This window comes from Rhinopithecus bieti, unplaced genomic scaffold (assembly GCF_001698545.2).
Source record: "Rhinopithecus bieti isolate Rb0 unplaced genomic scaffold, ASM169854v2 scaffold_2574, whole genome shotgun sequence".
NCBI lineage: Eukaryota > Metazoa > Chordata > Mammalia > Primates > Cercopithecidae > Rhinopithecus > Rhinopithecus bieti.
In genome coordinates this window covers 4,796,955-4,812,716 of record NW_016804493.1, presented here as the reverse complement: position 1 = coordinate 4,812,716, position 15,762 = coordinate 4,796,955, and the positions used below count along the sequence as shown (strand labels likewise).

The following is a 15,762-nucleotide window of genomic DNA, read 5'->3' as shown; positions in this document are numbered from 1 at the left end:
GCCTGGGGTCGGGGGGGGTCACCGTCCTGGCTTGGGTACTGTCCCACGTGACTTGAGACGTGGCACTGGGGAAACTGGCTGAAGGGCACTGGGGATCCCTCGACCCTATCTTTGCAACTTCCTGTGAATCTATAAATATTTCAAAACAGAAAGTTAAAAAAATTTTCTCCTTAGTTCAAAAGTAACATACACATTATAAAAAGATTCAAATATATCAAACAGAAAAAAGGAAGACATCACCTGTAATCCAACGCCCCTAAATAGAACCTCTGCTACCATCACCTTCCAGAACCACACACCAAAGTTAACATTCCCACTCCTGTGCCTGGGAGTCAGCTGAAGGGGACGACGTGTCCTCACTAAGCCGCTATGGCCCTGGAAATTATCAGCCACACCCAGACTCAGGACAGGTAAGCTCTGTCCCACCCTAGGCGCAAAGCTCCAAGCCACAATGAGCAAAACCAATAGTAAACCTCCCCCTCCTAACACTCAGAACCTGGCACTGTCCCTCTTAGGCAGCTATTTGGTGAAATCCTTCATCTCTCCGTTCTCTTAGCCAGTGAGATACATACTCGACTTTTTTTCTTTGAAAAGCTCTGGTGAGGCAGGGTGAGGTGGCCCATGCCTGTGATCTCAGCACTTTGGGAGGCTGAGGCAGGTGAATCACTTGAGTCTGGGAAGTCGAGGCTGCAGTGAGGCCTACAGAGCACAGGCAACAAGCTCTGTGGGTCTTTTTTTTTCAAAACTATTTTTATTTTTATAAAGAGGGAGTACTGCTCCGTCACCCAGGCTGAAGTGAAGTGGCACGATCTCAGCTCACTGCAACCTCTGCCTCCTAGTTTCAAGCGATGCTCCTGCCTCAGCTGGGATTACAGGCCTGTGCCACCACCTCCGGCTAACTTTTGTATTTGTGGTAAAGACGGGCTTTCACCATGTTGGCCAGGCTGGTCTCAAACTCCTGACCACAGATGATTCTCCCACCTCTGCCTCCCAAAGTGCTGGGATTACAGGCGTGAGTCACTGCGCCCAGCCCTTTTTATTCTTTGACAACTCTTAATAGTTATATAATATCCTACTGCACAAATGTCCATACTTTATTAAACTAATACTCTCCTATTAGACACTTTGCGGGTGGAGATTTCAGATTCTTCACCGATACAAAAATGGGGCAATAGATGTTCTCATGAGTAAGTCTCCATGGGCTTGCATTTAACATGGACTTTATGTCCTTGGCTTTGGGATTCTACATCTTTAGAGTTTTTCACATATATTCTTGGCCTTTAATCCAGCTCCTAGCAAGTTATCTAAGTGATTGATCAGATAAGTGCAAAGACTTGTATTCATCACAGCATTGTTCACAAAAGTAAAACTCTGGGAACAGCCTAAGTGTCCAACAGCAGGGAACTGGTGCAGTGCTGGAGGCACACACAGGAAGGATACAGCACATGACCACTTCTGAAAACACAGCGATCCCAGAGTTCTCTCTCTACAGACGGAGATATAGACATATATATTGTTGATATTTCAGGAGGTTTTTTTTTTTGAGATGGAGTTTCACTCGTTGCCCAGGCTAGAGTGCAGTGGTGTAATCTCGGCTCACTGCAACCTCTGCCTCCTGGGTTCAAGCAATTCTTCTGCCTCAGCCTCCCAAGTAGCTGGGATTACAGGCATGTGCCACTATGCCCGGCTAATTTTTTTGTATTTTTTAGTAGAGATGGGGTTTCTCCATGTTGGTCAGGCTGGTCTCGAACTCCTGACCTCAGGTGATCCGCCCGCCTCAACATTCAGGTTTTTAAAACAATTATTATTTATTTATTTATTTTGAGACAAAGTCTCACCCGTCGCCCAGGCTGGAGTCCAGTGGCGCGATCTTGGCTCACTGCAAGCTCCACCTCCTGGGTTCAAATGATTCTATCGCCTCAGCTTCACAAGTAGTTGGGACTACAGGCGCATGCCACCACACCCAGCTAATTTTTGTATTTTTAGTAGAGATGGGGTTCCACCATGTTGGCCAGGCTGGTCTCAAACTCCTGACCTCAAGTGATCTGCCCGCCTTGGCCTCCCAAAGTGCTAGAATTACAGTTGTGAGCCATTAATTTTTATTAATATATAGAGACTTGGGTCTCACTATGTGGCCCAGCTGGTCTCAAACCCTTGGCCTCAAGTGATCCTCCTGCCTCAGCCTCCCAAAGTGTTAAGATTACAGGTGTGACATTTATTCTTTTCTTGGGTGTTGTAATAGATTTAACAGGGGGTACAGGTACGGTTTTGTTATATGGGTACACTGTATCCAACAGGTGATTTCTCAGCCCTCACCCCTCCCACCCGGCCACCGTTCTGAGATGTCAATGTCTAGCCTCTCCTGAGTGTCTCTATGTGCCAGGTACTCCCCGGGCATCTTCCACTCTTCACTGATCCTCACCAAGCTCTCATGAGACAGCTGCAGCCTTGCCGCTGTGCGTCGTGGGTCTCAGGCCCCCACCTCTGCCACCTCCTTGACGCCCAGAAGGTGGGCGAGGGAGCTTTGACGGGTGATATTTTTATGTTCACTTTGTACTATCCTGTATTTTCACTTTTAAAATTATCTTCATCATCAGAATAAAGGTCCCTTAATATTTTTTTACATACCTCTTTCCTACCCTCAGGAAATGATTCAAAATATGAAGAAAAGTCTATTAATATGTCAGCATATAAACATAGCAGTGTATTTATAATAAGCGGCCAGATGTGGTGGCTCACACTGTAATCCTAGCACTTTGGGAGGCCAAGGCAGGTGGATCATTTGAGCCCAGGAGTTTGAGACCAGCCTGAGCAACATGGTGAAACCTTGTCTCTACAAAAAATACAAAAACCAGCGAGGTATGGTGGCAGGCGCCTGTAATCCCAACTACTGGGGAGGCTGAGGCAGGAGAATCACGTGAGCCCAGAAGGTTGAAGCTGCAGTGAGTCGAGATTGCGCCACTGTACTCTAGCCTGTGTGACAGAACAAGACTCTGTCTCAAAAAAAAAATAAAATACTACTAAGGAAGTGTGGGTACAATACAAACATTCAATAGATGCTATGTGGCCTTTGAAGGAATCCACAAAGAATGCTTAACGCCACGGCAGATGCTGGGACAGAAGAGTCGGATGCCCACAGGACACCATCCCGGGCATGCAGGGAGCAGCTTGGAGGAGGCAGCAAGGCAGAAGCAGCCCGTGCCGAGCCTACGGCAGCTGTGAGGGTCTATTTTCTGCTCTCACCCCACTCTCTAACTCCCTAAACGTCTCCAACAATTACTCTTGACAACTTTAAAATAAACCAAATGAAAAGATGAAGATGGTCAGGAGGCAGCGGGGTGGTGGGCCGGGCCCAGCTCTGAGAGCTACCAGACAATGTGTGGGGAGAAGCTGGGGACCCGGGGTCGGCCCTGCGGGGCAAGAGCTGAGGGCTCAGGGGGTCAGTGGGCAAGGCAGGGCCTTGCTCTGCTCCAGGGCCTCACCTGCTGCAGCTCCAGCTGGCTCTTGCCCTGCCGCGTGATGCTGCCCTTTTCCAGCAGCTCCTTCTGGGTCTTTTCAAACTCCTCCTTCCCCTGGAGGGGAGAGACAGGGGCTGCACTGAGGCCAGTTCTCTTCTGAGCCAGAAGAGCAGGCCAGCCCCGTGGGGGCGCAGTGAGCTGAGTGGCCACCAGGTGGTGCTGCGCGCGCATGCACACGCACGCACGCACGCACACAGACACACGAAACAGGCTGGCACATGCAGGGGCAGGGGCACAGACACACATCCCCCAGGCTGACACGTGGGGACACACACACACCCCCCCTCAGGCTGGCCCATGAGGGGACACAGCCCCACACACACATACACATACACAGGCTGGCACATGCAGGGACAGATACGGTGGCTTCCTAGGAAGCAGCCCTGGCCACCCCTTTCACCGCCTGCCAGTCCAGGAAGAGACTGGGCATAGGGCTGGCCACCTGCAGAAAGGCCACAAGCTCCACCCTGCCCGCCTAGGCTCCCACACCAGGAATCAAACCCAATCTCTCCCTGTTGGCCTAAAGGCCTGGCCACCTGTTCCCTGCTCCTGGATGCCTCTCTGGCCCAGCTCAGCCTGGAATGTTCCTCACCGGGACTCCCACCCGGCTGGCACCCAGGCCTCTGCTCCAGGGCCTGGCCTGGGAGGAGCAGTCCCAGCCACCTCCTACCACCTCCTGCTGCTCCCCCACCCTCAGAGGATCTTTCTCTGCGTACACATTTCTGCAGATCTGTCTCCCAACACACAACAGTCACTGCTGCTGGTCACCGGAGACACCAGCCCGAGGGACTCAACGAAGGACTCGATGACACAGCCATGCTAGCACATGGGGCCAATGTGTGGTGAGGAAGGTCAGAATGACAGGAGGGTACAGGGCCTTGCCAGGGACCAGGCCCAGCTGGGAACAAATCTCCCCCTAAGCACCGGAGCCCCGTGTGGCAGAAGAGGAGCCGGGACTGGGCAGGCGGCACCCACCTGCAGGTGGACGTAGTCATAGTCCTCCATCCAGCCCCCCTCGCTGTTCTCGTACTGCCCATCCGGCGAGTCCTGGGAGGTGAACTTAGGGGGTGAGGGCAGGGGCCGTGACTGGATGCTGCTGGTCTTGTCAGTGGGGTTGGGGTACAGGGTGCCACCCCCCTCGGGCCCTGGAGCAGGGGCCTTGGTCCGTCTGAAGAGCAGCGAGGCATTACCGTGCAGGAAGGAGGCCAGCTGCTTGGCGTCCTCGGGCACAGCCCGCGAGCACGCCACCAGCCGGTCCAGGTCCTCAGGGGTGGCTCCAGAGCCTCCCCGGCCAGCGTCGAGAGCCTGACCGTGTGCCACCAGCGTCTGGTGCACGTCCTCCATCTTCTGCAGTTGCCGGCTAAGCTTGGCATGCAGGGCACGGTCAGATGTGTGGGCAGCATTGCCCACAGCGCTGCGGGCAAACTCCAGCAGCTCGTGGACGGCACTCTGGACGGCAGCCACAGCAGCCTGCAGGTCCTGCACCAGCGGCTCCTGTGGCTCAGAGGGGTTACGCCAGCTCCCAGTCCCACCGGCGCTGCCTGCCAGGTCCAGAAGGTGGGCAACGGTGGTGCTCACACCCTGCTGCAGCCGTGCCAGGGCCTCCACGGCGACTTCCAGCTCCAGGGGTTCCCGGCCCGGCCCCGCCACCTCCAAGGAGGATGCGGACTGGCTGCTACGTGTGCTGCCAGTGCTGGAGGCCGAAAGGCGCTTGCCATCCGCCGGGGCTTCACGTTCAGCTGGGGGAGGCACCGCATAGACACCATTGTCAACCGCGCCACCATCAGCCACCTCAGGAGGAAGCACCCGTTCACGGGGCACATCATACAGGGTGCCCGGGCCAGGCCGCCGCAAGCCAGGGGGCACGTCGTAGAGGTCAGGAGCCGGGGGCGGCACGTCATACACGTCCTCGGCTGGCGGGGAGTCTGGAGGGGGCACAGCCAGCACCAGTGGGGTGCGGGCCGGGTCAAAGGGCTTGGCCTTGGCGAAGGCGGGGGGCACATCGTAGGTCTCCTCACGGAGCAGCGGGCCATCAGGCACATCCTTGCTCACCGATGGAGGAACGTCATAGACCTGGGGAACAAGCGGCAGTCAAGGCTGTCCATCCGTCCATCTGCCTACCCGAGGCTGGGGGCAGTATCCAGCCACACAAATGTACACACACACAGGCACACACGCAGCCCCGGCATACACATCCTTCACGATTCCCATCCATGACAGCTCTGGGACGAGCCGGCTCTAGAGCCAGGTGACCACCCCTGTACCTGAAGGTGGGAGAGCTTCCTCTCAAGGAATTCCACGTGTTAATTCACATAATTGTGTCACCTCAGACTCACTGAAAGGTTAACTCTCATACTGCCACTGCCACCACCATCATACCATGATTTCATCACCACCACCACGTGTGAACTTTCCACTCTGCAGCAGGTGTGTGACTGAGCTCTGCAAATATTATCAGGGGACCAAATTCTGGTTTGCCCCGGACAGTCCTGGTTTGTCCCTGATGCTCCCACATAATTACTAGTCCCCCCTTCACTCTTGGAAGTATCTCAGGTGACATGACACACCCTGTGGTCACCTTGCAGATACCCTCTCAGGAGCTCATGGGGAAGGCCTTGCCACAGGCGGTTCTACAGACGAAGAAGCTGAGGCTCAGAAGAGAGCTAGGTTTCCTCTTCTGTCAACGATCCAGTGAGGAGCAGAACCCGGGTCTGGAGCCAGTCTCTTCCTGCTGCCACCCCGAGCCCCGAAGACACTGGTCAGCACCCCAGTGCACACACCCAGACACCCCACAGTCTCAGCCTGGCCCTGGCATTTGCTCACCGCGTGGTGGCTGGACAGTGGCAGGCCCTTCTCCACGCTGGGGGGCACGTCATACACCTCCAGCAACGGGTCTCGACCATTGGGACCCTTGACAGCCATGGGGGGCGTGTCATACACCTGGGGGCAGAAACAGTGCAGGGTTAATGGCGCGGGGGGAATGGGAAAGGCAGAAACCCTGCAGCACCACCCCCAGGCCTGGCCAGGGCTGAGAAGATGCAGCTCCTTGCCCAGGGTCAAGCAGAGGCACAGACTCGCCGCCCTGCCCTCCCCCTGCTGCACACCCCACACCTACCTCCTGGCCATACTGGCTGGGAAGCAGCCCCCGAACCGGGGGCACATCATAGATGTCCTGTGACCCCGGGACCAGCAGGTGTCGCGGGATGTCGTACTCGTCCTGCTCCGGCTGGGCGGCCTCATATACATAGCCCTGCCCCACGCGGGTGGGCACCACCACCTGGGGGCAGAGAGCTGACTTCACTGCTGCCCTCGAACCGGCCCTCAGGGAGGCTCCACTCACACCTGGGAGCCACATCCTTTTGGGAGGTGGGCAGGGCACACCAGGTGGAAGGGATGCCAGTTCTAAGCCCCTCTGCACCCTCTGACCTTCCTCCAGCGGAACGCAGTGCTGGGTACAGCAAGAACCCCAGGTTTTATTCAGAGCTGCCCGGTCCTGGGCCAGGACACCACCATCTCTACAGTCTGCTGACCCGGAAGGCTCCACAGACGAGTATGGGTGTGAGCTGATGACGGTGGGGGACACCGGTGGGGTGAGGGGCTGGGGCCCTGGCTCTGGAGGGCACTACCCACAGGCAAGGAACCCCCCATGACTGGGGCGCCCAGCCCCGCAGGACGAGAGGTCACATCGGAGGCCTCGGAGCCTGCTGCCCACACCACCTAGCTGTAGCCTCCTCAGAAGGATCGGCCCAGCAGGGGACTGCGTCCAGCCCAGGACCAGACAGAGCCTAGCACCCCCTGCCCCACAGCACAGCATGGGGAGACTCTGGAGGACAGGAGCAGAGGGGCAAGTTGAGCGTGTGCTGGGGGGCACAGCAGCTGGAACCAAGGCTGCCCCGCCTTGCCGCGCCTGCCCCGGGGGAGCTGCCTGCAGCAGGTAAGATCCCCAGCGACCTGAAAGGATGAGGCTTAGTGGGGGACGCAGGTCCAGGGCCAGCCCTTCCCTCCCCAGGTTCTCTTACCCTGGTCCAGAGCCCAGGGTGGCCAAGGCAGGCAGCACAAGGGCCTGCCCAGGGCCATGCTGCCCCTCACCAGCAATGGCCTGAAGGGGGAAGGGGCCATGCCAGGCAGCCTGGTTCCCCAAAGGCCTCCCTGCCTTGGGGAGGACAAGGCCTCCCTGGTGGGATTCTCCAGCCCCTGGCACACTGCGCCCACACGCCTCCACCACTAGGCTCCCTGTTCAGCTCTCTCCACTGAAAGACCTTTTGTTCCCTCATCAAAGGGGATGTCTGGGACAGGGTTGACTCAGGGCCTCCCTGCACATCCCCCAGGGCAGCAGCGCCAAAGCAGCCTCTCCCTCGGGCCCAGTGCCCCTGAACCCCGAGAGGCCCTCCCAATGCAGGCAGGCAGCCAGCCCTGCTCACTGAGGGTGCTGTGAGGCGGTGCAGGGCATGGGGGCGGCAGAGGCGCCCAGCGCCCCCCAGCAGCCCCAGGCCTGGTAGAGGCCCCCGCAGCGCAGCAGAGCTGGGCCCACTGGGTCTCCAGCGCGTCTGGTAGCAGAGCCCCACAGGCTGGGGGCCTCTGCGGGGCCACCCCCCTCCAGTGCGTCTGAGAGTGGATTTGGCGGCTGCCTCTCCAGACTCATCTCCCTCCACGCGCTCCAGACTTGAGTCGCCTCCAGAACTATTTTTAGACGCGGGGACCTGCCAACAGTGGGGCAGGCGGGGCGGAGGGACGTGGCAGGTTGGCTGGGCCTTGAGGCATGGCCTAAGGCTTCTCTAGGCCTCCCAGCCTCCCAAAGGCAGGTGGGGACCCAGCCCCAAGGCTCAGCCTGGACCCAGCACCAGCAGGAGGGAGGCGTGAGCATCCTCCAAGAGCACCCCGCCAGTGGCCGTCCCAACCTCACGCGGTGAGGCCCAGGGGTGCAGCTGGACCCAGGCCAGCCTCCCTAGGCAAACGGCTGCCTGCCATTCTTGGAGCTGAGTCGGGTGGCAGTAGGCAGCCACAGTGACCAAATGTTTCTGTTAGAAAAACAGAGCAAGGCAGCCACCAGTGGAAAAAGCTCATTAGGTGAATGACACTGCTATCACAGGCCACCCTGCTACACACCTGAGACCCCACCAGCAGGCCCTGGAGGTCCCCTGGGGGTTAGGGGAACACAGCCAGAGCCCAGGAGGAGGGGACAGAGGCACAGACACTGACATAAGACCCACATGGTGCCGGCGCGGTGGCTCAAGCCTGTAATCCCAGCACTTTGGGAGGCCGAGACGGGCGGATCATGAGGTCAGGAGATCGAGACCATCCTGGCTAACACCGTGAAACCCCGTCTCTACTAAAAAAAAAAAAAAACTAGCCGGGCGATGTGACGGGCGCCTGTAGTCCCAGCTACTCAGGAGGCTGAGGCAGGAGAATGGCGTCAACCCGGGAGGCAGAGCTTGCAGTGAGCTGAGTGGCCACTGCACTCCAGCCTGGGTGACAGAGCGAGACTCCATCTCAAAAAAAAAAAAAAAGACCCACATGGTCTCTGACACACACGCAGAGAAAACACAACACAGGCCAACTGCCAGGTGCACGCACAGAACCCAAGCAACACCAGGGCCCGGGTGCTGCCCCTCTCCTCCCCTAGGATCAGGCATCAAGCAGGGGGACGACCGAACTCAGGTCAGGTCCGAGAGGCAGGCGTCAGGTCAGAAGAAGGGGACAAGGTGGGCCCCCACCCTGGAGCTCAGTGGCTGGTCTCCCCCTTCTGCAAAATGGGTGTCACTCCTGACCTGGGCTGGCTCCTGGCTCTGGCATCCCCAGGTCCCCATTCAGGAGCCTCGTTTCCTCCTCGGGAAATGGAGCACCACAGGAGCGCTGTGACCACAGCCACTGGGACACACCCAAGTGCGAGGGGCTCACCCGACCTGGGTCATGGTGGCCTGAGGGGCCAGCACCACAGCCCGCTCCCCTCCCTCCCCAGCTCCAGGCCCCCCGGCTTGAGGTCCCAGCACATGGGGGCCTGGGGCAAGATGAAGCTTCTAGGGCGAGGAGGGTGAAACTCAGGCCCAACAGGACCGCGTGCACACCCGACCCCACGCCATGCCTGTCTCCTTGGGTACTGACCAGGGTCATGACCTGAGTGACCTCCCGCAGATGCCTTCCCCCGGGGAGTCCCACCTGCCCATGAAAGAGCCTATGCCCTCAGATTCCTACAGCCCACACCCGGCCCAAAGAGGCCCAAAGAGTCTCGATGCCAGTGTGGCCCTCACTTCTCCCCCAGCCATACGGGCCACCAGGCTCCCACCTCAGCACCCGCTGGACCCTGCTCCAGGCCCCAGGGGTCTGACCCTCCTGGCCACCACCCTTGTCACTCACCCTCTTGGCTTCCTGAGAGCCAGTGTCCATCCTGCCCACACGCCATCCTGGCAAGGGCTCCTTGTCAGCCCAGCCAACCACTGCCCTGGAACTGGGAGACTCAGTTTCCCAGGCATTTGAGGGGCAGGCCACTTAAAGGGGAGGATATGGAGGTTCGGACACAGATGTCCCGCAGCCAGGTGTTACTGCCGTGCCACTGTACTGAAGACACGAGCAACTGGAAACTGCCTAGGGCCCGTCCCAGCAGAGGGGGCAACCCAGCGAAGTCCAAGGCGGCTCAGGGAGAAGCTTTAAGAATGCAACAAAATTCTTTTGATATCTAATGTTGGATTTTCAACTTTGAAATGCAAAACTACATGTACAAATCTGTGAAACACAGGGCAGATGCTAGACAAAATATGCCAGAATTTCCCAGTGATTACCTCGATTGGAAAATTTCATCTCCAGACTTTTCCATACATTATGCATTTTCTACAGCAAACAAGCATTGCTTTTGTGACCATAAAATACAAGCAGACACAATCAAGACTGGGGGAGGTTTCCTAGGGGAGAGCAACCGGGCCCAGGACGTAGGGCTCTCCTTCCTGGGCCATCAGCCAGGTCAGAGCCTTTGGGGCACAGGCCTGGGCAGCTCTACCAGTGGGCATGGACGGAGAAGGACCCAGCTGGTTAAGCCCCTGATGCAATTGAGAGCAGGCCCCTTGCCGGAGAGGGAAACAGAATAGCTGCCAAAACAAAGGCTCGAGGCCAGGCTTTGTCTGGAGTCTCGCTGCTGCTCCCCAGCCCACAGGGCTTCCAGCCGCACCAGGACAAGCTTCACTGCAAAGGTGGGAGAGGAGGAGAGGGGGTGTGCCTGACCCTGGGGCATGTGGAGCGTGGATTGTGTGTGTGTGTGCATATGCATACGCATTTGTACATGTTTGTGGGATACTGGTGGGTGCGCATGCTTTGTATGTGTGGACGTACATGTGTCTGTGTGGGGTGTGTATGCACGTGTTTACACATACGGGGTTTGGGTGTGCACGTGTTCATGCATATGATGTGTGCATGTGTGGGCGTATAGGTGTGTCCATTTGTGGGGTATGGGATGCAGATATGTGCATATATTCATGCACATTCATGTAGCGCATGTGTTTGTGCGTATGGTGTGTGCATGGGTGTCTGTACCTGTGGGGTACAGGTATCATGCACGTGTGTTCATCTGTGTGGAGTGTGGGTATACATGGACCATGGTCTGAGGCTCCCCACAGGACGCTGCTCCCTGCCGCCTCCCCAGGGGATAACAGGACCCTGCTCCTCTTGCTAAAGCCAGTGTGGGAGCAGCCCCACCCAGGCAGCCTCACGCCAGCCAGGCTCACGTCTGACCAGATGGCTGAAGGAGCAGGTAGAGCAGGAAGTGGGAGCCAGTNTGTGTTTGTGCGTATGGTGTGTGCATGGGTGTCTGTACCTGTGGGGTACAGGTATCATGCACGTGTGTTCATCTGTGTGGAGTGTGGGTATACATGGACCATGGTCTGAGGCTCCCCCACAGGACGCTGCTCCCTGCCGCCTCCCCAGGGGATAACAGGACCCTGCTCCTCTTGCTAAAGCCAGTGTGGGAGCAGCCCCACCCAGGCAGCCTCACGCCAGCCAGGCTCACGTCTGACCAGATGGCTGAAGGAGCAGGTAGAGCAGGAAGTGGGAGCCAGTGACCCAGGTTCCCCTGGTGGCCAGGCTTGGTGGCCCAAGTCCATGGAGTCCCACCTGCCAGTGTCCTCCAGCCACACCTCCTGGGTACCAGGCCACCCATGGGCAGGGGTGGAGGTGACTCCCTGCTGACTTGCTGCCCAGCTGGCACCAATGAATTCTCCACCTTAGCCCTAGGCTGAGTGTCCACTTGGCCAGTGTCTCTCCAGACACAGGTGGCTCTAGACGGGACACAGCAAAAACAAGGCTTGGCCTGGGTCCTGGGAAGCTGACCCCAAACAGCCTGGGCTGCTATGTTCCCCAGGAGTGCTGAGACAGCAGCATGGGCTGGGTTTCTCAGGTCTTCCTGGTGAGCCCTAAGAAGCAGGCAGGAGAAGACGAGAGACCCTGAGATACCCTCTCCACGTCTAGGCCTGGAAACTCCACACCCCAGCTCTCGAGGGGGCTTTGGCACAAGGGGAACGGACCAATCAAAGGTGAGAAAAGGTTGCTCCTGCTGCAGCCAGTGGACCTTGCCACCCTCTCCAGTTCTGACTCCTTCCTATAGGCAGGTAAGCTTGGGAGGCAGGGGGCCTATGGACTTGGGGAGTGGGCTCAGGGTCTGGAGGCCAGAGGTATTATTCCCAGGCCCAGCAACCCATTGGCAAGAGCTCAGGAGGCTCTCAGAGTAGCCCTCCTCTAGCAATTCCAGGGGCAGTGTCCTCCCAGGAGTCACATCCAGATCACCGTAAGCACCCACTGGACCCTAGCATCCCCCATAAGAGGAGAGGGGTTGGCCCGTGGAGGCAGGGGCGGTCAGAAGATGTGCTGGAACCCCATCTAGAGGCTGACACGTAAACCCAGAGGGCAGTGCATGAACATGAAGTAGCTGGCCTCTCCTCTGCTGGGGCCCATGTGCCAAGCCCTGCCTGCCCGCTGGAATGCCTCAACATTCTGATCCCTGTGGTGACACCACTACTCAGATCGGCTTGGCTGAGGCCAGCGGGGCGTCTCTCCTCTGGGTCCATTCACATCCATCTTCCCCAGACAAATGAACACTCCCCAAATACTCACTTCCCATTTTGACCCCAGACCAAACATACAGCCACTCCTGGACGGCCAGTGACTGAGGGTGGCTGGGCCCTTCTGTGCCCAGAAACCAGCGCCTGGGCCTATACCTGTGGGGCTGCAGGACTGTGCCAGGACAGCCTTACCTTTGCCGGGGGCTTCGTGCCCTCCCAGCTGCGTGTGTCCATAGACGGGGGGACCTGGTAGATGTCATGCCCCATCCCAGCAGAAGGTGGCACCTGGTAAATGTCCTGGGCGGGGCCTCCAGGCCCTGGGGGCACTTGATACAGGTCTGTGGCAGGGCTGGGAAACTGGTGATGGGGCGTCTGCTTCGAGAAGGTGGATGTCTGCTTGGCTGGGGGCGACTGGAACTGAGGGCTGGGACCCGGGGCTTGGTAGAGGCCTTGCTGAGCCTTGCTGGGAGTGGGCACCAGGTAGACACTGTCAGGCTGGGGCTGGTAGGTGGTGGGGAGCATGGGCGTGTACTGGGAGGCTGGAGGCGCCGGGGCATGGAGGCCAGGCTGAGACTGGGCCGGGATGGTGGGGGGGCCGGGGCCAGGCCCTGCTGGCTTCTTATCATACATGCCCACCAAGATCTTGAGGCGGTTCCCAGGAACGATGCCCTGGCGCCCATGCAGCGAGCAGAGCCACCAGCCGTCCAGGCCCTGCGTGTCCTGCTCCAGCACCGTCATGATGTCACCCTTTCGGAAGGACAGCTCATCCGGGGACTCGGCCACGTTGTCATAGAGGGCTTTAGCCAGCACGTTCTGGGGAGAGAGGACACAGGTGTGAGACCAGGAGGATGTGCATGGGGCGTGGGGGGATCCCCAGCTCCTGCCCCATCTGGGGAGGTGCCCAGCTTTGACACTGGGAAAATAACTTAGTGGAGTTTGTGGTGAGATCATTGTGCCTTTGCCTCCAATGTCTCCACCTGTTCTCCAGCAGAAAGGCCCAGCTGATCCTGGCCTTTCTTTCAACTGCACCTGTAGAGCACCTTAAAATCCTCTTGACCACTGCCACCACCAAAACTCCAGGGATGACCCTCAAGATACCCCTAAAAGCCCCACCCAAGGCCACTCTGCTACCTGGACCAACACAGGGAGAGCGGCAGTAACAACGACAATGCTGCCAAGTTAAAACAAGCAAATGGTTCTCTCTTGAGATGCACAAAATAATCTGACAAAAGGACAGCTTCTTAGGATAAAAAACTGAACAAAAATGAAAGGAAGCTTCCTTAACAAAGTCCATCTACCCAGAATCCAAAAAGTCAGTAATTAATTTAGAAACTTCAAACACCTTCCCCAAGGCTGGGAAGCAAACAGGAGGCACGCCCTCCCGGTCCTGGCCCCATTGCCCTCAGCAAACCCTCCCAGGACAGGGCACGTCCTCCACGTGGCCCAGGAGCCAAGCAGTCCGACAGGGACTTGGAAGAGGCTGTGGGATCAGAGGCATGAGGGCGATGGTGAGGGCAGGTGCAGAGTCTTGCTGGGACACAAGAGCCCAGGCAGGGAGGCCTTGCAGTTTCCCGCCACGCCCATGCGTCCTCGCCCCTGCTGCTGCTGCTGCCACCCCATCGAGGTGCCAGGCGCAAGATGGGCCCAGAGAGACAGAGGGTCCCTGGCTGGAGGGTGTGGTCGGTTCCAGCAGAAAGCAGGTGTGAGGGAGGCAAGGGGTGAGACAAGGCCAGGGCTGCAGCCCCTCCTAGGGCGGCCGAAGGCTACATGGGTTCCACAGGGGCCCCAGACTTCACACACAGGGAAGTCGAGTCTGAGAAAAGTGCCAGGCCGGCTGGGTGGTGACCTGACTGGGCTCCAGCCACCCCACCAGCCTGGTCTCAGGTCTGGGCTGCCCTGCAAAGTCCCTTCTTGGAGTCTCCTGGGGTCTTAGACGTGCAGCCTGGTCGAGACTGACTCAGAAATGGGACCTGGGTTCTGGCCAACCAGTAGCTGTGTGACCATCCCCACTTGGGCTCAAGTTCCATTTTCTGGACTCCATCTGCAAGGAGTGAAACAAGGAAGAAAGGGCCGCGCCTCCTTGGGCAGAAACAGGAAGCCGGAGCCTGGGCCTTGGGGCAGAGTGGGGGTGACACCTCTTCCAAGTCCCTAGGGCCCAGCCTCCCCTACACCAGCAGGGACTGGACAGAACCCCTCTGAGCTCCGTCTCCCTGGCCGGCATCAGAGGGCGATGGTACACCAGGCAAGCAGCCTGAGTAGGCAGTAGGTACCCCAGGTCCCAGGAGCAGACATTCAGACCCCACGGCTCATTTGCCCTGGGTGGGCGTCATCAGCTGGGAGCCTATTTCTCCAGAGCAGCTAGGAGCCTCCAGTCCCTAAAAGGGCCAGAGGCTAGAGTGTGGGGAGCCAGGAGGAGCAAGGCCCAAGGGAGGGGCCAGGGGGCAGCTCGGAGAAGGCAGGCCCAGGTGGAGTCACATCAGAGCCAAGGTGAGCGCAAGGGCAGAGGCCCTGGATGGCTGCAACACTGTTCACACCACAATTACAACAGAATGAAAAAGGAACTCAAGTGAAAAGCACGCCTCAAGAAAACATCCTGTGAAACGTAAAGACAGGAGAGGGTCAGGACGACTCCAGAAATGCCTGAGACAATGGAGACACTTTCTCTTCCTGTTTTTCAGGAATGAGTGTTTCTTGCTTCGGGGCTGAAAAAATACGCAAAAAGAAAAAAAAAAAGAAAACAGTGGACTGTGTCCCAGGCTCTGAGGCAGAATGGGACAGGCACTGCGGCGGGTCCAGGGGCCAGAGCCCCACGGAGGAGCGGGAGGGCGGGGGCTGTCCTGCAGCCCACCCGTGCTCAGGGCCCCCATCCCAGGCAGCCAGCGAGACAAGCATTTCCCAAATATGGTCTGCAGCCTGCCTCTGGGAATCACAGCCCATCAGGGGGCGGGTCACCCTCCCCCAGTGACCCTACACACCATAGAGCTGCCCCTCCAGGTCCCCCAGCCCCTGCCCTGGTGACCACAGGAAGTGCCAGCAGAGTGAGTCACAGGAAAATTCCCCTCCAGCCAAGTCAGAGAAGGTGGGGGTTTAGACAGAGGGGACCGCCCTGCGAAGGCCCCTCACCTCCTCGAAGGGCGGCCCAGGAAAGGCTGGCAGAGGCCCCGCCAGGCAGGGCCAGGCACTCAGGGAGACTGAGGGAGCAC

At 58.3% G+C, this 15,762-nt stretch overlaps 1 protein-coding gene across 3 annotated transcripts in view; it reads right to left on the bottom strand.

Annotated features, from left to right (window-relative positions):
• Positions 1-15,762, bottom strand: part of BCAR1 (BCAR1 scaffold protein, Cas family member) — a 37,201-nt gene that overhangs the window by 1,292 nt on the left and 20,147 nt on the right. For all 3 annotated transcript variants that reach the window (XM_017868693.1, XM_017868690.1, XM_017868692.1), the window contains exons 2-6: positions 12,752-13,372; positions 6,634-6,795; positions 6,342-6,458; positions 4,494-5,591; positions 3,483-3,572 (exon numbers count right to left, since the gene is read on the bottom strand). In XM_017868693.1, the coding sequence (XP_017724182.1) occupies positions 3,483-3,572; positions 4,494-5,591; positions 6,342-6,458; positions 6,634-6,795; positions 12,752-13,372 (2,088 nt within the window). The remainder of the gene's footprint in view (positions 1-3,482; positions 3,573-4,493; positions 5,592-6,341; positions 6,459-6,633; positions 6,796-12,751; positions 13,373-15,762) is intronic.